Source organism: Trachemys scripta, chromosome 1 (genome assembly GCF_013100865.1).
Source record: "Trachemys scripta elegans isolate TJP31775 chromosome 1, CAS_Tse_1.0, whole genome shotgun sequence".
Lineage (NCBI taxonomy): Eukaryota > Metazoa > Chordata > Testudines > Emydidae > Trachemys > Trachemys scripta.
The window spans coordinates 114,929,028-114,950,546 of NC_048298.1; the positions used below are offsets into that span (position 1 = coordinate 114,929,028).

General features: G+C 43.5%; 1 protein-coding gene across 1 annotated transcript in view; it reads left to right on the plus strand.

Annotated features, from left to right (window-relative positions):
• The first annotated feature begins 1,882 nt into the window (after window positions 1–1,882).
• The window catches only part of PYROXD1 (pyridine nucleotide-disulphide oxidoreductase domain 1), a 40,099-nt gene continuing 20,462 nt past the window's right edge, over window positions 1,883–21,519 (plus strand). Inside the window, exons 1-6 of the mRNA XM_034782295.1 lie at window positions 1,883–2,011; window positions 11,597–11,677; window positions 13,147–13,266; window positions 16,022–16,150; window positions 17,657–17,730; window positions 19,479–19,639. Of these exons, the coding sequence (XP_034638186.1) occupies window positions 1,934–2,011; window positions 11,597–11,677; window positions 13,147–13,266; window positions 16,022–16,150; window positions 17,657–17,730; window positions 19,479–19,639 (643 nt within the window). The 5' untranslated portion in view covers window positions 1,883–1,933. The remainder of the gene's footprint in view (window positions 2,012–11,596; window positions 11,678–13,146; window positions 13,267–16,021; window positions 16,151–17,656; window positions 17,731–19,478; window positions 19,640–21,519) is intronic.

The window sequence follows — 21,519 nt, forward strand, 5'->3', positions numbered from 1 at the left end:
TCTTAAGGAAGGGCTTGTGTTAGAACATGACTAATCTCAAAGAGTCACGTCAACTAATGTCATGTAAAACAAAACTTGCTGTCGGTGTAGACAGGGACAAACTGTATCCTATCAGCTGTTTGTAATTAAACCTATAGTTACAGTAGGACTAGTCATGATCAGCTGACACAGTGTCATGACTTGCCCCATCTACATTGAGTACAAAGTCATATTTAATGTCATGTTCATTAACATGACACTTCAAAGTCATGTTCCAACACAAGCTAATTTTCTAGTGAAGACAAACCCCACTGCATATCTACACTACAAGCACTACAGCAGCACAGCTAATGTGCTATATATTCGCTACTGTAGGGTAGATACTTCCTATATCGATGGAAGAGGTTTTTTTTTGTCAATTTAGTTAATCCACCTTTCTGAGAGGCAGTAGCTAGATTGATGGAATTATTCTTCTATCAACCTATCTGCGTCGACAGTGGGGGTTAAGTCGTATAGCGCTCAGAGCACATTTGTGTGTATGTATAGCGCTCAGAGCACATTTTTCACAGCCCTAAGCACCGTATCTAATTTTTAAGTGTAATCCAGGCCTGAGAGAGATGTAAACAGGATGTCTGCCTCCAGTTTTAAATAATCAAACAAGAGTTTCCTTAGAACAAAGACCTCGTGAATTACGATTTTGAAGGTGCTAGCCTAGTGTAGATAAACACAAAATATGTTCTCTTGAAAACACAAGATCACTCTCTGGCTATTTATGGCCATTTCTTCTTAGAAGTACATAATGTACTAAATTGTATATTTAGTAGCACTAGGTGAGGCAAACCCACAGCAAGACCAGGGTTGCTCACTCAGGTGCTCTGATTTATCCCTCCAGCAGAGCCTGTAGTGACTCAGCCCTCAGGCATGCTGCAGCAGCCTTATTCCTGGACTGAGCCCAGATCAGATGATCAATTTTTTGATGAGGTATTAAGGTGTAGACAGGACCTAAATGTATATTTATTATTCATCAACTTCAGCCTTATTTCTTTATTACAGGGTCCTTTAAAGCTCTCTTGACAAAATGGGGCAAACATGATTTATTCAGTGTCTCTTCTACAATTGTTATAGAGCTTGGCTGGATTTTGCTGACTGACAGGGAAGCTGAGTCCAGTAGTATCAAGATGACAAACACAATTAGGAGGGTATCAGTTAGTTTCCTGTAGAGACCAAAATGTCAATAACAGAGACATGGTTTTCCCCAGTATGGGCAGCAGTGACGCTGCGTGGCAGCGTTTTAAGCAGTGCTTTTGTGTCACATCAACATTTTCACTCAATCGGGAGATACAAGAGGGGCAAGCTACTTTGTCAGGCGAGTTACAGACAACCCAGCCGGTTGCTATTTCTTGTGGTTTGATCACTAGTCTCATGATAGTTGGTATTTTCCTTAGCGGCCCCTTTTCTTTCTTTAATATCCCTGGGGTCCTGTGAGTGCACAAGTCTGTCCGCTTTTCTTTCTTTCGCGTGCTGGAGCCTGTGGAGGACACCGGAGCTTTAATGGGTTGAAAACCAGAAGGCAAAGGCCCCACATTTAGATACACGGGGGGGGGTGGTTTCATAGGGGGGCTGGGGGGGGGGGGGTGACTCATGGGTATTTTTTTAACTCCCGGGGTTGACACTATTGTTGTCACCCTGCCCCCATTGCACACAACGGGAGCCTCACCCCTGATGGCTGCTGGGGGCAGGATTCAGCAGACTTCAGCCCCGAGGCCCGGCCCTCGCTCAAGGCCTGATCCTGCCCCCAGCAGCGCGCTCCGCGGCCAACCTGCCATTAGCCTCACGTGTGCGGAGGCATTGGGCAGGTTGCACCGCAAACGCGAAGGGCAGAGGTTTGAGCTCCGCCGCGCACCGTAGCCAGAGCTCCTCCCACCCTCTGCTGTTGCCAGGTCCAGGCGTCGAGATGGCGGCTCCCCTCCCCGCGCGGAGCCGGTTTGTGGTGGTGGGAGGGGGGATTGCGGGAGTCACCTGCGCCGAGCGGGTAGGTACCGCCCCCCCCCACCCTACGCGCGCGCGACACCCACCACTTCCCGCCGGCCCCCAACCGCCCAGTGAGTGGGGCGCGCGCGACACCCCGCCTCTTCCCCTGCGGGCGCCGGGGAGCACGGGACGGGCGGGGAGAGCTGACTGGGGTCTAAACACGTGCTCCCCGGTTTGCACTATAATAAAATCTCAGTCCCCATTGCAGCTCGCTGAGCTGTCGGGTCCACCAGGGCACTTCCTGTCCCACCCTGACCTGTACATCCCTCGGCCGTGCACACAGCCCCTCTCCCCTGTGCACCCCTTCACAGCCGTGCACACAGCCCCTCTCCCCTGTACATACCTCTTCCTCTATCCCCCCCCAGCTGTGCACACTGCCTCCGTCACCAGTGCACAGACCCCACAGCTGTGCATACAGCCCCCCTGCACTGTGCAACCCCCACTGTTGTGCAGACCCTCCCACCCACCTGTCTGGCACAGCCCCCCTCAGCGGGGCACAGCCCATCTGTGCATCCCCCACAGCTGTGCACCCCCTTCAACCATGCACACAGCCCCCCTTACCTGTGCACCCCCACAGCTGTTCATACTGTCCCCACACTTATGTCCCAAAATGTTTGCTTTTTTGCTACAGTGTTCCATTGTTGACTCATTAATTTTATGATCCGCTATAGCCCCCAGATCCTTTTCTGCAGTACTCCTTAGCAGTCATTTCCTATTTTATACTTGTGTAATTGATTATTTCTCTCTAAATGTAGTACTTTGAATTTGTCCTTACTGAATTTCATCCTATTTATTTCAGACCATTTTTCCAGTTTGTCAAAATTATTTTAAATTCTAATCCTGTCCTCAAAAGCGCTTGCAACCCCTCCCAGCTTGGTATTGTACACAAACTTCATAAATGTACTCTCTGTGCCATTATTCAAATCATTTATGAATATATTGAATAGTGCAGGATCCAGGACAGGGCCCTGCAGGACACCACTCCATATGCCCCTCTAGCTTGACTCTGAACCATTGATAACTACTTTCTGAGTATGGTATTCCAACCAGTTGTGCACCCACCTTATTATAGGCTTATCTAGGCTATATTTCCCTACTTTGTTTATCAGAACATCATGTGAGATAGTATCAAAACCCTTACGAAAGTTGAGCTATATAATATCTACAGCTTTCTCCCATCTGCAAGGCTTGTTACCGTCTCAAAGAAGGATAGTAAGTTGGTTTGAGGTGATTTGTTATTGACAAATCCAGGTTGACTGTTTCTTATCACCTCTCTGAAAATATCTGCTCATTTTGCAACAGCAGTCAAAAAAAACCAAACAAACAAGGTTACCATTAGGAAAAGGTTAGAAAATAAGACAGAAAATATCATAATGCAACTGTATAAATCCATGATACATCCACACCTTCAATACTGTGTGCAGTTCTGATCTCCCTATCTCAAAAAGAGATATTAGAATTGGAAAAAGTTCAGAGAAAGACAATAAAAATGATTAGGGGTATGGAACAGCTTCCATATAGGGAGAGAGTAGAAAGATTGGCACTATTCAGCTTAGAAAAGAAATGACTAAGGGAGATAAGATAGAGGTCTAAAATAATGGAGAAAGGGAAAAAGGAAGTGTTATTTAACCCTTCATATAACACAAGATCAAGGCGACACCCAATGAAATCAATAGGCAGCAGGTTTAAAACAAACACAAGGAAGTACTTTTGCATACAACACACAGTCAATCTGTGGAACTCATTCGTTCTCTGGGTGACCCTAAGTCTCTGACTGCCAGAGCTGGGACAGGATGACAGGAGACAGAATGACTCTTGCTAATTGCCATGTTCAGTTCATTCCCTCTGAAGCACCTGGCAGTGACCACTGTCAGAAGACAGGATACTGGTCTGAGCCAATATGGCCATTCTTATGTTCTTATTATCTTCTAGTTGCTGTCAAACTGATTGATTATTTGCTTCATTAACTTTCTGAGTACCCAAGTTAAGATGACTGGTCTATAATTCCCTGGGTTGTCCTTATTCCCCTTTTTATAGGTAGGTACTATATTTGCCCCTTTCTGGTCCTCTGGAATCTCTCCTGTCCTGTTCTCAGACATAATCGTTAATGGCTCAGAGATCTCTTCAGCCAGTTCCTTAAGTATTCTAAGATGTATTTCGTCAGACCCTGCTGATTTGAAACCATCTATCTTGTCTAAGTAATTCCTAACTTACTCTTTCTCTTTTAATGTAAGAGACCATTTACATGTAAAATATTTATATTAATGAGGAATTAATTAATTGCTGGCAATGTACATGCAAACTCTCATCCTGCTCAGGAAGACAAAAAAATCATTGCTCCAAAAATTGTCATGTAGAATCAACATCTTTTAATTATTGAAGCTAAAGAATTTGTAAGAGTTATTTAATTTTAAAAGACTGTTTTAAGAACTAAAAATTTTTGTATAAAGAACAGGAGTGTTTGGACTTTTTGAAAACAGAATTTCATTTCCTGTGAAACTCTAATAAAATTGAAAGACTATCTCAGAAAATAGGCTGAATAAAAAGAAAGAGCTAGTTTTAACTTTAAAAGTTATCTGGATCTTTTCTGCCACAAGAAGAACAAAGGCAATTAAATAAATGTTACGTATTTATTAAGCAGTGCATATTCAGGAGCTGAAAATGTCACCTAAGCCAGCCCTGAATTCACAAAGCTAATAAAAGAGTGAAGGCAACCAAGTTGAGTCTAAATGAGCCTGAAATAGATGTGTTTTCCTATAATATAATAGGAAGGAGAATGGTATAAAAGACTCTGAACTGAGCACCTCAGATGCTTCCATCCGCTATTCTGGTTAGACAGCAATCATTCCATAGCTCATCCTGTCCATCTCCACAAGCAAGCTGCCACATGCAAATAAGAAAAATAGAGAAGACTTGAAGAAACCCACCAACCCAAGGAAAATCTTCCCAAAACTTCGGCATGAATTCATTAGACAAAGTTAACTACGACTTTGCCAAAGGATTAGATTGCATCATGGGGATGTGCTCGCTGTCCTGTGATGCCGTTCTTTCCATTCCATCATTCCTTGGGCTTCCTGCTTCATTTTGTGCCATTTTTCAACAGCCCTTGTAAACTGTGCACTTGCCATCTGTGCCTGACAGCATGGATCCTGAGCTGCTGATCATTCTGGTGATGAGTATTATGAACACAGTGCGGCTGGCCCTGCAGTATTTCATGAGCTGTGAAACAGAGTAAGCCGTTGATGCCTGCCTTGCTGTCTGCCATGGAGATAAATAATTCAAGATTGCTGCTGGCATTCACGGACCAGCTTGCCACAGTGGACCATTGATACTGGGATCGGGAAACAAGCACTGACTGGCGGGATCACATTGTGATGCATGCATGGGATGACGAGCAGTGGCTGCAGAACTTTTGGATGCGCAAAGTCACCTTTCTGGAACTGTGTGCGGAGCTCGCCCCGACACCGCAACTCAAGAACACCAGAATGAGAGCTGCTCTGACTGTGGAAAAGCAAGTGGCGATCGCTGTGTGGAAGCTGGCAACTCCAGATTGCTACCGATCAGTTGTGAATCAGTTTGGAGTTGGAAAGTCCACCATGGGGGCTGCAGTGATGCAAATGTGCAGGGCCATTACTCTTCTCCTGCTACGAAGGACTGTGACTCTTGGTAATGTCCAGGAAATAATTGATGGCTTTGAGGTAATGGGATTCCCTAACTTTGGTGGGGCGATAGATAGAACATATATCCCCAACCATCTTGCGACAGAGTACATCCACCGAAAGGGCTACTTCTCCATGGTCTTGCAGGTGCTGGTGGATCACCGGAGCCATTTCACTGACATCAATGCGGGGTGGTCAGGGAAAGTGCATGATGCACGCATCTTTCGGAACAATGGACTGTATAGAAAGCTGCACACTGGGATTTTCTTTCCAGACCAGAAGATTCCAGTGGGGGATATGAAAATGCCCATAGTGATCCTTGGAGATCCCACATACACCTTGCTCCTGTGGCTCATGAAGCCTTACACCTAGACAGCAGCAAGGTGCAATTCAACAACAGGCTTAGCAGGTGCCGAATGACCATTGCATGTGCCTTTGGCCAATTAAAAGGTCGCTGGCGCTGTCTTTTTTTCCAGTTAGACCTCAATGAGGGAAATATTCCGATGGTCATTGCAGCCTGCTGTACTCTCCAAAATATTTGTTAATTGAAGGGGGAAAAGTTTCCTTGGGGTGGACCACTGAGGCTGATCAACTGGCTGCTGATTTTGAGCAGCCAGATAGAAGGGCAGTTAGAAGGGCGCAATGGGAGGCTATTTGAATAAGGGAGGTTTTGAAGAAGCTTTTGACAGTGATTCTCAGTATTGTGTCTGTATGTGATGCATTCAGCCAGACAATGTTTACTTACCCCTGTAGTGCTTGCTTCTTGAGCATTTATTGCAAGGAGAAAATATTCCTACCTATAGCCACTGTGTTTCAGTGTTAGCACTGAGTGATGTATGTATGTCACAAATAAAGACTCATTTTATTTCAAAGACTCAAGTTTAATAACAGGATAAAACACAAACTTTTGGACAAACAGGGAACATGAAAATGAGGAACAGTCTTGTGGTTAGGGCTCTCATAGCTGGGTGTAATTCCAGTTTTAATTGGAAAACCAGTTCCCAAGCGTGGCGTGCACAGGTCACTGTGAGGGACCGGAAACATGCAATGAATGCAGTAGGGGAGTTGGGGGAGGGCTGTAGTGGCTGGAGGGGGAGTCGGGCATGGATTTGCTCTGATTGCAGGCTAATGAGGGGCTTCAACATCTCTGTCTGGTCCTGAGGTTTATCATCTGCTCCTGCCCGTGTCCCTTCCTGGCTATCCCGCCTCAGTCTTTCATTAATTGTCTCCCTCCATGCTCTTGTTTCACTATGTGCTGCATCTATTGACTGCAGCACTTCTCAAAACATATCCTCCTTATTCCTCCTGGGTTCGCCGCTTTATCTGATGGAGTCGCTCTGCCAGTGTGGTGGAGTGTGTTCTCAAGGGCACATGAGCAGAAGGCAAAAGAACAATGAACAGAGACAGTATTGTGAGTGCGTTCACAGACGTGAATCGCAAAAGTTACACACACCTCTTTCTCACTGTCCCTTGGATAGCACATAGTTGGCCACGAGTCCCAATTATGGTGAGTTCACGGGGGGAGGAAAGGAAAGGGCAAGAAAGTACAAAGGGTGATTTTCGAAGGGGTTTCTATTAGTGGCTAGGGAACCTATTCCGAATTCTTGTACCCTTTTCCATAGGCTAGGGTAATCAAACCCGATATCTCATTCCTCAGGGTAATTCAGGATGCAAGGGAGCATCTCCTGCATGCATGTGGTTTCAGACCGTCTCCGTATGCTGCTTGTCTGTGTGCCACTCTGGTTGCTGCAGAAATAATTGCCGGGTGGCGCGGCAAAGTTTCTTATGCTGGGGATAGAAACAAGACAGCTCTGCCAAGGAACCTTCGACAGCGGATTGCAGAGTACCTACAGGAAAGTTTCCTAGAGATCACTATGGAGGATTCCAGAGACATCCCCATGTACATTAATAATTTTTTCTGCTGTGGCCCCACTGCATAGATGGACAGGCTCTGTTGTTAATTTCTGTCCTTTATCTCACCTCTACCATATAACAAAGTACATGAGAGCTCAGTCTCCTGTCACCATGCAGTATGAAAGCAAAATGAGCACTTACCAGAGCTCTCCTCTCCTGCATCCTCCGCGCCAAAGTCAGAGTGCTGGGATTAGCTAGACCCCTCCGGATTGGAAAAGAGGTCCTGACTCACTGTGCCACTTGATGACCCTGCCTTGTGCTCCACATCGTCCTCCACCTCCATCTCCTCATCCACCACTTCCTCACTGGAGTTGAGTCTGATGGCTGCTGCCTCCGTGCCCCGGAAGTATCCTCAGGGCTCCTGGTGGTGGAGATGGGGTTGCTGCTGAGGATGGTGTGAGGCTCCTTATAGAGGCAGCATATCTTTGGCGCTGCACCAGAGCGACGGTTGGCCTCCATTGCCTTCTGGTACGCCTATGTCAGCTCCTTGATTTTAGCAAGACACTGCTGCGTGTCCCTTTTGTGCCCCTTCTCCTGCATGCCAATAGCATTCAGCCTGTAGGTATTGAAATTCCTACAGTTGGTCCAAAGCTGTGACTGCACAACCTCCTCTCCCCATATATCAGCAGATCCAACAGCTCCCATGTGTTCCACACAGGAGCGCATCTGTTGCGTAAAGCTGCCATGGTCAGCTGTGTGAACTGTGCTCACCAAGCGAACAGGAAGAGGAATTTCAAAAATTCCTGGGCCTTTAAACGGGGGAGGAGTGCATATCTGTGTATCTTCAGGACAGCAGAATTCAAACTGCTGACCAGAGTGGTCATGATGGGCATTCTGGGACACTTCCTGGAGGCCAATTAGAGTAACATAACAAAGTAAGTTACACTGATGCTGTGTTGCTCTAACTACATCGCAAAAAGCTCTATGTTGCTTGTTGAGATGGTTTTATTATGTCAGCATTGCATGGGAGTTACATCAGCGGGAGGAGCAGTTCAGTATGTATACCTCCAGTGTTTTGTCGACGAAAGCTGACTTTTGTCAACAAAACTGTGTAGTGTAGGCAAGGCCCAAGAAATAGTGTGATTTAATATTCTTAATGTTGGTTAATTGGCCTGTCCCAAGACAGCTCCTTTAATGGCTTTTTCTAATTGATTTAATTTTTTTTTTATTTCATAGGATGTAATGAAATCCAGAGGTGGATAAGGAATTGGTTAATGGGGAGAATGCAGCTGGTCGTATTAAAGGGTGAATTGTCAGGTTGGAGGGAGGTTACTAGTGGTGTGCCTCAAGGTTCGGTTTTGGGACCCATCTTATTTAATCTATTTATAACTGACCTCGGGACCGATTGCAAGAGTGGGCTGATAAAGTTTGCGGATGATACGAAGGTGGGAGGAGTTGCAAACTCGGAGGAGGATAGGGATATTCTGCAGGGAGACTTGAATGAGCTTGTGAATTGGAGTATCAGAAATAGGATGAAATTTAATAGTAAAAAGTGTAAGGTGATGCACTTGGGGATAAATAATAACAATTTTAGTTACAAGATGGGGACGCATTGGTTAGAAGCAACGGAAGAGGAGAAGGACCTAGGGGTCCTTGTGGACCGCAGGATGACTATGAGTCGACAATGTGACGTGGCGGTGAAAAAAGCCAATGCGGTCTTGGGATGTATTAGGCGTGGTATATCTAGTAGGGATAGGGAGGTCCTGCTTCCGTTGTATAAGGCGCTGGTGAGACCTCATTTGGAGTACTGTGTGCAGTTCTGGTCTCCAATGTTTAAAAAAGATGAACTCAAACTGGAACGGGTGCAGAGAAGGGCGACTAAGATGATCAGAGGAATGGAAAACCTGTCGTATGAAAAGAGATTAGAGGAGCTTGGGTTGTTTAGTCTGACAAAGCGAAGGCTGAGGGGGGATATGATTGCTATCTTTAAATATATTAGAGGGGATAACACAAGGGAGGGAGAGGAATTATTCCAGCTTAGTACTAATGTGGACACGAGAACGAATGGATACAAACTGGCTGGGGGGAAGTTTAGGCTTGAAATTAGACGAAGGTTTCTGACCGTCAGAGGGGTGAAATATTGGAACGGCCTTCCGAGGGAAACGGTGGGGGCGACGGACCTGTCTGGTTTTAAGATTAAGTTGGATAAGTTTATGGAGGGAATGGTTTAATGATAAAACATAGTAGCCAAGGAAAACCAAGCAATGGTACGTGAATAGCATAATGGCCAACAAGGGTCAGGCTAGAGACTCTTGCCTATATGCTCGGGGTATTACTGATCGCCATATTTGGGGTCGGGAAGGAATTTTCCTCCAGGGTAGATTGGCTGAGCCTCTGGAGGTTTTTCGCCTTCCTCCGCAGCATGGGGCAGGGATCACTAGCAGGAGGGTCTCAGCCGATTGAAGTCACTAAAACACAGGATTGGGGACTTCAACGGTAGAGTCCAGGGAAGGGTCTTGCGGCCTGCAGCATGCAGAGGGTCAGACCAGATGATCATGATGGTCCCTTCTGACCTTAAAGTCTATGAATCTATGTAAGGATTTCCTGTTTTGCAAACTATAAACTGTTTGTTTGTTTATTAATGCCCAACAAGTCCACCTGCCATGAGACTAAATTATAAAACATTTGTTGGTATCTAAACAATGAATTCACAATAATTTTGGGAAACCATATATTTTTGAATCTTATCTTACCAAGACAAAAGTATCTACCAGAGGCTGTTCACTCTTAAAAGTGTAATTCCTGTCAAAAGCTCTCCACAGAGAGACATACAGAAGAAGTTGTAACGGAAGTAACTGGTTTATCATTTGTGTTTGGTCATTTGTGGTGTTTAATATTTTCTTTTCCTTTTTTAAATATTAAAATAGCCATGGTTAATAACTGTGATTATTTTGCTTAGTCTTGCTCATGACTAAATAATGTGAGCCACACCCCTGAGTTGACAGTAAGAGAAGCAATAAGACTTGGCCTACCATTTCTTATTTCTTGAAACTAAATAATTGTAGTAATTTTTAAAATAAAATTACTTCGCATCCAACAATTTAAAATCATCTCTTTCAACCCTACCTGGCCTTAGTCAATAATAAAGGTAGTGAATTGCCTGAGAATTTATACTGCACTTAGAAGAGATGAGATCTGAACATCTGGGCTCCTTGTTTCTAGCTAAGGGAACTTTCCCTTATGTAAGCAAGCCCACATTTTGTAACAGACAACATTCTTGCTGTGGCACAGATTTTTGTCATCAAATTAAAAACCAGTGGGTTCAGATTAACGCACAAACTTACTGTTACCACTTTAAAGTCCTTTTGTTTAAAAAATTGCCATTCACTTACCCGAAGATTGTATTCTAGGAACCTGTGTTATGGAAACAATGATTTGTGCAAATTTGAACCATATCTGTGATTGTATCTTTCTGCTAGAGGACTACAGAAGCCAGTGAGACCCTCCCTGGCAAAAATAGCCAAAACATGAATTTTTAAACACAGCTTAATTATATAACCAGTATATCAAAAAATCCATAATTAGCCAAAGATTATAATCCATTTTCCATAAAACTCACTCAAAGATACCAGGTATTCACTGTTCTTTCTACAGTCAAAAGTCTTTAATACAATCTTAACTGAGTTACCACTGCCCACTAATAATTGGACTCCAGGCATACAGACTCTTCAGATCTCAGTTTGTGTCATTTTACACCTCCCAGTTTGGCTAGTGTGATGGTATGAAGGGTCGTCTTGTGGTTAGGCATTCGTGCCATGATGTGAGTCTTATGGAAATGTCTCTAAATAAAGAAAGCCCTGGACCTCAGTATCAGGTTCGCTTCCATTGTATCACCCAAGCCAAGTTTACCCTTTTGTAAAATGGAGGCAATATTTGCCTACATCTCTGGGATTTACAAGACTAAAATCCTTAATACAATAACTCCTGTTTTTTTAGTACTGTTATTGCCTTATTTAAAGTCAAATTCCACTGACAGCTGTGTTCACTCATCATGCTCTCTCTTTCTTTACAAGTTGGCTACAGAATTTCCATCAGAAGATATTCTCTTAGTAACAGCTTCTCCAGTTATAAAAGCAGTAACAAATTTCAAACAGGTAAGAGAGAGACTTAAATTTTGTTTTTGTGTAGGCGTCTATAGAAGTTACTAAAACATTTACTCAAGTAGAGATAATTTAGGGCCTGACCCCGCAAATGCTTATGCATATGGTTTCAGTCTCATGCCCTTTTCCCCTTCTCTCCCTGACTCCCAGTCCCAGTCTGCTTGTCCGACCTGTTCTAGCTTCCTTCCCTCAAGCTCCCAATCTCGGTTTCCATTCCCACATCCTGGGTCCCTGTAACAATCTCCATGCCCAGACATTCCCAGTTTCTCTCCCCTGAGTTCCAGTCCCAGTCTCACCAGGCTCCTTTTCCAATTTACTACTTTTCCACCCCCTGATCTGGCTTTTACCTCCTCTGCATTTGAATCAGACAGCTTCATCCTCCACACTACCTGGGTGCCAACAGAAGAGACTGCGCACGCCAGCTTGGAGCAGTTATTACAGGGAAAGTCTGATTTCACCCCCTAGCCCTGGGCTAGAGTATACTCAGTTGCTGTGTGGGCATGGTTTATGCGGAGTCTGGTCACAGGTAGGAGCTGTGAGAGAATGGATCATGCTCAGTTTGTGTGTTAGACCAGTCTGCACTAGGAGCTGTGAAAGACTCAAGCATGCTCAGTGAAGATGGAATCTTCAGAGATTTTAGCTGTGAATCTCTATGTCTCTCCTGAATACATGTATGAACTGGGATTTTTCATTCACTTGTATCACTTGGCCAAATTTGGGCATATTTTCACAGGAACAGCAGAATACATATCCCTTACACAAAGGCCCCCCCCCGCCAAATGTCAAGTCCCTGCTCAGAGCATATGGGTCATAGATCTGTTCAAAGAAAAGGTCACCAGAATTTTTTAATGTGGGCAAAACAGTGTATTTTTTTCTAGCCGTGTTCTTAAAAACAACTGAACTGTTGTGGCTAAAATTTTCCAAAAAAAATTAGGCTAAGGCCAAGCATGGAACATTCCAGCCCAAGTGAATTTAGATTTGCAAAGTTATAAGCAAATGGAAACAGTGTTAAAATGGAAAGCGTAGGGCTACCTTAATAAATGGTTCTACCAGCTCCACTTATAATAGTAGAAATTAGATATGGAAAAGACCTATTTGATTGTCTAGTCAATCCTCCAGGGGGCAAATATAGTCTCAGGTGCTTAATCTAGTCTAATTTTAAATTTCTCAAAATAGGGATTTAGAAGTCCAAGTTCCATTTTGAGTGGTAACGTACTACTGAGAGCCTTTCTTAGGACTATTTATTAACAGATTATGTACCTAAATGCTTAATTTTAGTAGCAATTTTCTAACTTGGTGGAAAGAATTTGCTGAGGGTTTGGTGCTTTAAGTTTACAGACTGGGAGTGAACATCATCTATTTTCCAATCAATAGGTTTGGTTGAAAACTTAATAAAAGAAGAAAAACAATTAAAACAAAAATGATTTCTCTCTCTCTCTCTCTTTCTTTTTTTTAAACTATAGGTCTCCAAAACACTAGAGGAATTTGATGTTGAAGAACAACCAAGCACTATGTTAGAAAAACGGTATCCCAACATTAAAGTTATAGAGTCTGGAGTGAAACAGTTGAAAAGTCAGGAGCATGTAAGAGAGCTTCATTTTGCCTAATTTTCTATGGATCCTGAAAGTGAATGGGTTTAAGAAGGGATCCATTTTTCAAATGAAATATGTTATTAAAACAGAATTTCTAACAATTAAAATTAATTTACCAAGATTTAGAACAGAAGAGAAATGTCACAGTTCACTTATAGTGCACATTTAGAAGAAATGTAGGCAATGGGGTAAAAAGCAATCATAGGTCATAAGTCATTAGAAAAAATCAGTGGTTAGGATGGTTAGATCAAGACTCCTGATTCCTCTAATATATTGCCTGGCTCTTTAGAGCAGAGTAGCAAAGAGTTGATCATGAAACCAGATATAATAGAACTAAGATTCCTGAAAAATTCTTAAATCATTAATCGGCACTCTCTGTGAACTGTAACTTGGTTTGTTGCCAAAGAGAAACCAAAATTAGTATTGACTTTATAAATTTATAATAAATACCCACTTTTAATTCTGAGGAGAACAAAATAAATAAATCCCTATGCTTTTTTCTCCGTTCTCCAGCAAAAATATAGTACACACAGTCTCTCTAATCCTTGTTCAGTGTCTTACTTATAGAGTAAAGTTGGAAGGCTTTGTTTTTCACCTCAATATTACTCATTTACCCACATTCAGAGCCAAGTCTGTGTTTTTGCTTTCATTATATGTAACTGGTATACCTGTAATTAATTCACTGTACTTAGGTTAAGGTAGTATACTCATATTCTGTACTGTATCTGTTAGGCTGATGTATGCGCTCAGGTATAATACATAATAAAGCGCACACACAACAGTTTTAATAAATATATTGTGTTTTTTGTTTTGTTTTAGGGATGTCCCCTGGGATGGCCATTGTGACATTTTAGGGATCACCCAGACCAGTAATGGGTTCAGTAACCCCTGCCCTATAACCTTGGGTGACCTTAGTGCTATGCTGATTTAGCTCAGAACCTTGACACCAGTAGCCAGACCATAGGTATAAAGTTTCATCCTTGCTTCCACCAGCCTAGTTACTCCTTATGGGGTGACCCCAACAGCCCTTCTGGTCCTGAGTCTCCCCAAATCCATCTTTCCTGAGTTCTTAACTAGCAGACACTTGGACTTTGCACAGTCTCAAAGACGGGGATCTATCTGTGAATGCTGGATCCCCCTGCTTGGGCTAGGGAGCACTGTGGGAAATGGTTCAAAAACAATAGGTAACTTTTATTAGAAAAAGGAGTTTAACTAATATGGAAGTGCAAAGCCAGAAGTTGTCTTTATGTTTATTTTCTGTGTAACTTGTATGTGTTTGCTTTTCCTTACTATTTCATCTTTGAATCTATGAATTTTCTGTTAAATAAACTTTTTGTTTATTTTTACAACAATCAGGTCTCTGGTGTGCAAACGGTTTGGAGTGAACTGATAATGGAGGGGGGCTGTTTTCGCACCTTCAGGGGTAACGAACTAGAGGGAAAATGGGGCTTTGGGGAAACTGAGAATTGGAAGGGCTGATAGGGTCACCCTGCAAGGAGTAATGAGGCAGATGGAAGCTAGGGTGAGACCTTTATGCTTATGGGCTGGCTATTGGTGTCAGGGCTCTGAGCCCAAATAGCTTAGCATTTAGGCACTCAAGATTACAAGGCAGATGGATCCTTTTACTGGTCTGGATAATCCCCCAAAAGTCACAGCCATATTGCACATGTACATCATCTTTCATCTCAAACGATCCCAATGCCCTTTATAAACTCTCTACAAGATGGACAGAACCATTGTAATGTAGCCATCTCTGAGGTGGAGAACAGCAAATAAGCTCACAAAATGTTGCATTTTAAATGTTCTGTGCTGCAGCTTGATGTGGCTTCCTCCAGAACCTGACAATGTTGCTCCTTTAGAATCTGATCCAGTTTTGAAGTACTGAAGTCAGTGGTAGCCTTTCCATTGACTTTAATGAACTTTGGATCACACACTTGGTTGATCAGATGTGGCAGTATGTAGAGTTGCATCCATGGCACTTATATTCTTTGAAAGACCTGGGGGAAAAACATTATTTTGAACACAGATCCCAAAAGCAACTACACCTCTACCTCGATATAACGCTGTCCTCGGGAGCCAAAAAATCTTACCGCGTTATAGGTGAAACCAAGTTATATCGAACTTGCTTTGATCCGCCGGGAGTGCGCAGCCCTCTCTCCCCCCCCCCCCCCCCCCCCCCCCGGTAACTGCTTTACCACGTTATATCAGAATTCGTGTTATATCGGGTCTCATTATATCAGGGTAGAGGTGTATTTATACCCCATGCTGCCCCCAACAGAATTCTGTGTACATACATGTAAATTAATCGCAGCCTTCCATTCTACAATATACACAAGTAATCTCCAATATAAAAAATAGCACTTGGACTAGTAAAGCAGTGTAGGTTTTGCCATGATATACAAGCTACTAAAAAACAGTCTAATGCGCAAAACAGACTCTTCCCTCAACACCATAACAAAATACAGAGTTCCACTAAGAGACAAGCTTTATATTTTGTCTTGTAATCTTATTGAGTTTACTATATGCAATTTCCATTTTACTGATTTAGGAACTCACATAGCACTGTCATGAGCGTAATATGAACTGTTAGATATTTAATCAGTTAGAGAGGACTTGCTTATTTTTTTTTTACCTTTCCCATAGCCAGTTACAGTTTGATACCAGTAAAATACTGTGATTTTAAGGTGTACCCTGGGTTTTCTTAGTTGACCTATATAGATGGTTTTCCTTTTAAATCTTTTAACAGAAAATTTTCACAGAAGATGGCAAACAGTGTATATATGAAAAACTTTGCCTATGTGCGGGAGCAAAACCTAAGTTAATTTTTGAAGGAAACCCATATGTATTAGGAATCCGGGATACTGACAGTGCTCAGGTAATATATTTTCATGGTTCATAAATATGTTAGCATTTTGCATCCTAACCATGCACATGTGGTTAGTCACAGTGTAATGTAAAAATTATTGTGGAATGAAATAGATAAACAAGATGTTATCCTAATATCAGAAATAAATAATAGAAACCATTGTTATACATTTTTAGAAGTAAAGAAGTAACTCTGAAATGCCATTTTAAAAAATAAGATCTTTATTTTCAAAAATAACTCATTAATGGATAGAGAGGGTTCCCATCATGAGAACCTTCAGAATAAGCAAAATAGTAGTTTATTTTGTGCTGGTAACAGGTGCCAGATTGAAAACATACAGCATAGGCAGCAAACTTCCCCATATTTTCTTGCTTACTACAGTATAGGTATGTCTACACCATATATTTTTAGTTCAAGTTCACTGCTTGCCAATTAACTTGAGGTAGTCAACAAATTTGTAAAGGCTTGTGGGGATGCTGCACACATTTGATCCAGGCTGTAAATTTGTTTTTGTAAAGAAATTGGCTATCCATTAACTTGAGTTAAAGAAGGCTAATGAAGACAAGCCCAGAAAGACAACCTCTAGGGACAGGAGAGGGTAGTTGTTTTCAGAGCCTCTCAGTTTTTTATTTCTCTGTTGTGACTAACCACAAAGGTGGTCAGTTGTGTATGTTGATCCATATGGTACGGGATGGAGACTACCAGGTCATTCTTTCATAAATTCTCGAACCATCACCAGATCGTCATGACTCTTGGTCACTGCTGATCTGGACTATATTCAAATCTACAGTTCAAAGTTTAATGGCTTTCTGTGCCATGAGCTATTCAGTCCCAGTGGATGCAGATTTTTGTTTAAAATACAGTGTCCCAAGTGATAATGATATGATACAAAATACTGTCTGGTATTCTTTGTTTTATGAATAGCAGCATCTCTAGCTCATAAGTTATGTAATTCAGGGACTTAATTTTCTTTTTCAAAAATGTTTCCAGGCAAACAAAACAGTCTGTGGCAAATCTAAGAACCTTACTGTTAAATCAAAGTTATAAATGCAAAACAGTCTCCTTATCCTGGTCCATTTTGTCTTTTTACAAGATATTGAGTGAAATAAAATTGGACTCAAAGAAACAGAACATGATTTCAATATTGGCTTTTAAATACATTATAAAATATGAGATGAAACGTGCTTTAGTGGTTAGGACAAGGGAGAGACTCCTGGATTCTATTACAAACTCTGCCATTTAGTCTTAACTAAATCACTTACCTTTCCTCTTCTCAGTTTATTTATCTATAAAAGCAATATAGTAGAGGCACACTGTGGCATCCTAACAGAGCTATAGAGTCTTAATTAACTTCAATAAAATGCCTTAACATAATTAGATGTGTATCATTCATAATCATTAACATAATAATTATTAAAATTATACATTTGAGAATTTGAGGAATATTAAATTATGTAAATTGATCAAGTTTGAGTGACTAGAATACCGTAAGCTGTCTTTTTTTTTTAACTATAGGCCTTTCAGAATCATTTGGCCAAAGCTAAAAGAATAGCAGTTGTGGGAAATGGTGGCATTGCGCTCGAATTAGTGTAAGTAAATGATTTTCTTAAGTTATTGAGAAATGTGTGAAAATAAAGACTAGAACAACTGGGTTATCCAAGTGTGTGTTATCTTAGGATTTTTTTAAAATGCTTTATAATAAAGTTCTAATTATTATTTGTTTATATTTAGTAAGGGCATTGATAAAAGGAAATACTTTCATACAACATGTAATTGGACTGTGGAACTCATTATCACAGAAAATCATTGAGACCAATAATTCAGCAAGATTCAAAAAGGGATTGGACATTTACATGGATAACAACATCCAGAGTTAAAGTAATGTAAAAATAATTGAAAGGCACGTTAAAGCTCGTACTTTAGGGTTTAAGCTATTCTCAACTAGAGATTAGAATGAGACCTAATGTGGGAGTATGGAGCAGATCTGCCTACTGTGTGGTTCTTACACGTTCCTCTGAAGTCCTTTTAATACCAGGATTGGTGTTGGAATGAGGATAATGTGCTGGAGGGACTCTTGCCCCCTACTCTGAATTGAGGCTAAAGTGGTGAGGAATGCTGCAGGAATCACCAAATTGGAGGGCCAAGGATAGTCTTGCTTATGGTTTTTCTTTCATCAGGCAAAGATTTTCTTTAGGTGGATGTGTAGTGGATGTGACTGGGTTCTGTGGGGGGAGTCTTGTCATGACGCTGTAGGGTCTTGGATCCATTAGTGACGTTTTGTACTATATATGTATATGTAGATTTGTCTCATAAAAAGGGGGATAATATGTAATCTCTGTAACCAGTACTAAAGGGCATGAAAATAGGATGCACACAACTTCTTCTTTCACCAGGGAGGCATTAACTTTGTTTCCAGGTTTAGGAATGAAATCTCCTGCCCTCCTTTAATCTAGATGAGCATTTCTCAAACTGGGGTCTGTGGACCCCGCTGCTCAACTCCTCCCCCTCCTCACTCCCAGGCAGGCTCCCTACTTGCCCGGGCTCCCTACCTGCACAGGGGCGGCCAGGGAGGCTCTGTGCACTGCCCCTGCCTGAGTGCTGGCTCCGCAGCTCCCATTGGCCAGGAACCGCGACCAATGGCAGCTGTGGAGGCCTCGTCTGCGGGCAGGGCCGCCGAGAGTGGATTCGGGCCCCGGTGAAAATTTTTTTTCGGGCCCCACAGCAAGGGCAGACCAGCTAAACAGGGCTGACGGGGGGGAGGGGAAGAAGCCAGGGAAGCTGGGCCCCAGGCCCCCTTCCGGACCACCGGGCCCTGGTCATTTGTACCGGCTTCCCCCCCCCCCCCCACCGGGTCGGCCCTGTCTGTGGGTGTGAGGGCAGTGCACAGAGCCTCACTGGCCGTGCATCTGCCTAGGGGCCGCAGGAATCTGCGGCTGCATCCTGGGAGCCACGGTAAGTGCCGCCAGGACCACTTACCCCTCCACACCTTAACCCCCTGCCCCAGCTCAGAGTCCCCTCCTGTACCCAAACTCACTCCCGGAGCCCCCACGCCCCAGCCCAGAGCCTCACCCCCTTCCCGCATCCCAACTCCCTGCCACAGCGTGGTGAAAGTGAGGGTGGGGGAGAGCAAGTGACAGAGGAAGAGGGGATGGAGCGAGTGGGGGGCAGGGGCTTGGAGAAGGGTTGGGGCCTAGGTGAAGAGGCGGGGCAGAAACATTCAAAATGGGGGGGCCTCAGATTGCTAAAGTTTGAGAACTGCTGATCTAGATCACTCATAAACAAAAATTTCCTCTGTGGCAACCCATAATTTTATCCATTGTTGAAATGTGCTTTCCAGGTATGAAATTGAAGGATGTGAAGTGATTTGGGCCATCAAAGACAAAGCCATTGGGAATACTTTCTTTGATGCGGGAGCAGCTGAATTCCTTATTCCAAAGCTAACTGCTGAGAAATTAGAGACTGCAATTGCATGTAAAAGAACCAAATATACGACAGAAGGTACTGTGCAAACAGTAAAATACACTCCTTGCTTTAGTATATTAGCATATTAGTTGGCACTTGAATTTACACCATCTAAAATCATATGTAAACCTGAGATCAGCCAAATTAACAATGTTCAAAAAAGCTTCACTGTTCAAAATAGCATTCCCTCTTTAAAAAAACAAACATAAAAAAGATTTTAATTATTATACTGCTAAAATGTTTGTGTAATATTGCTCTCTAAGGATTATTTAATTTATATACTGGTATGTATGCATGTATCTCTGTCTCTATTTGATGATGATACATATTCTATAATTGCCCAAGCGCTGCAGCAAGTAATACTGGTAATTGGAAGCACTCTACCCTCTAAGGCCTTGTCTACACTACGAGAGTAGTTCGATTTTACTTAAATCGAATATTTTGAATCGATATTGCAAAGTCGAACGTGTGTGTCCACACTAAGCACAGTAATTCGACTTTGTGAGTCCACACTAACGGGGAAAGCGTCGACATTGGAAGCGGTGCACTGAGGGCAGCTATCCCACAGTTCCCGGAGTCCCCGCCGCCCATTGGAATTCTGGGTGGAGCCGCAACTGCCTTCTGGGTAAAAAAAAAAGGGGCCAGGGTGCTTTTGGGTAACTGTCGTCATCCGTCCATCACTCCCGCCCTCCCTCCCTCCCTGAAAGCGCCGGCGGGAAATCATTTCGCGCACTTTTCAAGTCATTGACAGCGCGGACGCCACAGCACTGTGAGCATGGAGCCCGCTGCAACCATCGCTGCAGTTGTGGCCGCTCTCAACGCCTCGCAGCTTATCATACAGGTTGCCCTGAGGCAGATGCAGAAAAGTCAGGCGAGGAGGCTACGTCAACGCGGTGATGGGCTGAAGTCTGAGAGTAGCACAGACCTCTCAGAAAGCAGGGGACCCAGCGCCGAGGACATCACGGTGGCAATGGGTCATGTTGATGCCGTGGAACGGCGATTCTGGGCACGGGAAACAAGCACTGAGTGGTGGGACCGCATAGTGCTGCAGGTCTGGGATGAATCACAGTGGCTGCGAAACTTCCGCATGCGGAAGGGAACTTTCCTTGAACTTTGTGAGTTGCTGTCCCCTGCCCTGAAGCGCAATGACACCCGGATGCGACCAGCCCTGACTGTCCAGAAGCGAGTGGCCATAGCCCTCTGGAAGCTTGCAACGCCTGACTGCTACCGGTCAGTCGCGAGCCAGTTTGGGGTGGGCAAATCTACCGTGGGGGTTGTTGTGATGCAAGTAGCCAAGGCAATCGTTGATGTACTGCTGCCAAAGGTAGTGACCCTGGGAAACTTGGAGGCGATCATAGATGGCTTCGCAGCGATGGGATTCCCAAACTGCGGTGGGGCCATAGATGGAACTCACATCCCTATCCTGGCACCGGACCACCAGGCCAGCCAGTACATTAACAGAAAGGGCTACTTTTCCATGGTGCTGCAAGCACTGGTGGACCACAGGGGACGTTTTACCAACATCTACGTGGGATGGCCGGGCAAGGTTCATGACGCTCGTGTTTTCAGGAACTCTGGTCTGTTTAGACGGCTGCAGCAAGGTATTTACTTCCCGGACCACAAAATAACTGTTGGGGATGTGGAGATGCCTATAGTCATCCTCGGGGACCCAGCCTACCCGCTAATGCCCTGGCTCATGAAGCCCTATACAGGTGCCCTGGACACTGAAAAAGAACTCTTCAACTACCGGCTGAGCAAGTGCAGAATGGTGGTGGAGTGTGCTTTTGGCCGTCTCAAGGGGAGATGGAGAAGCTTGCTGACTCGCTGTGATCTCAGCGAAACCAATATCCCCATTGTTATATCGGCTTGCTGTGTGCTCCACAATCTCTGTGAGAGCAAGGGGGAGACCTTTATGG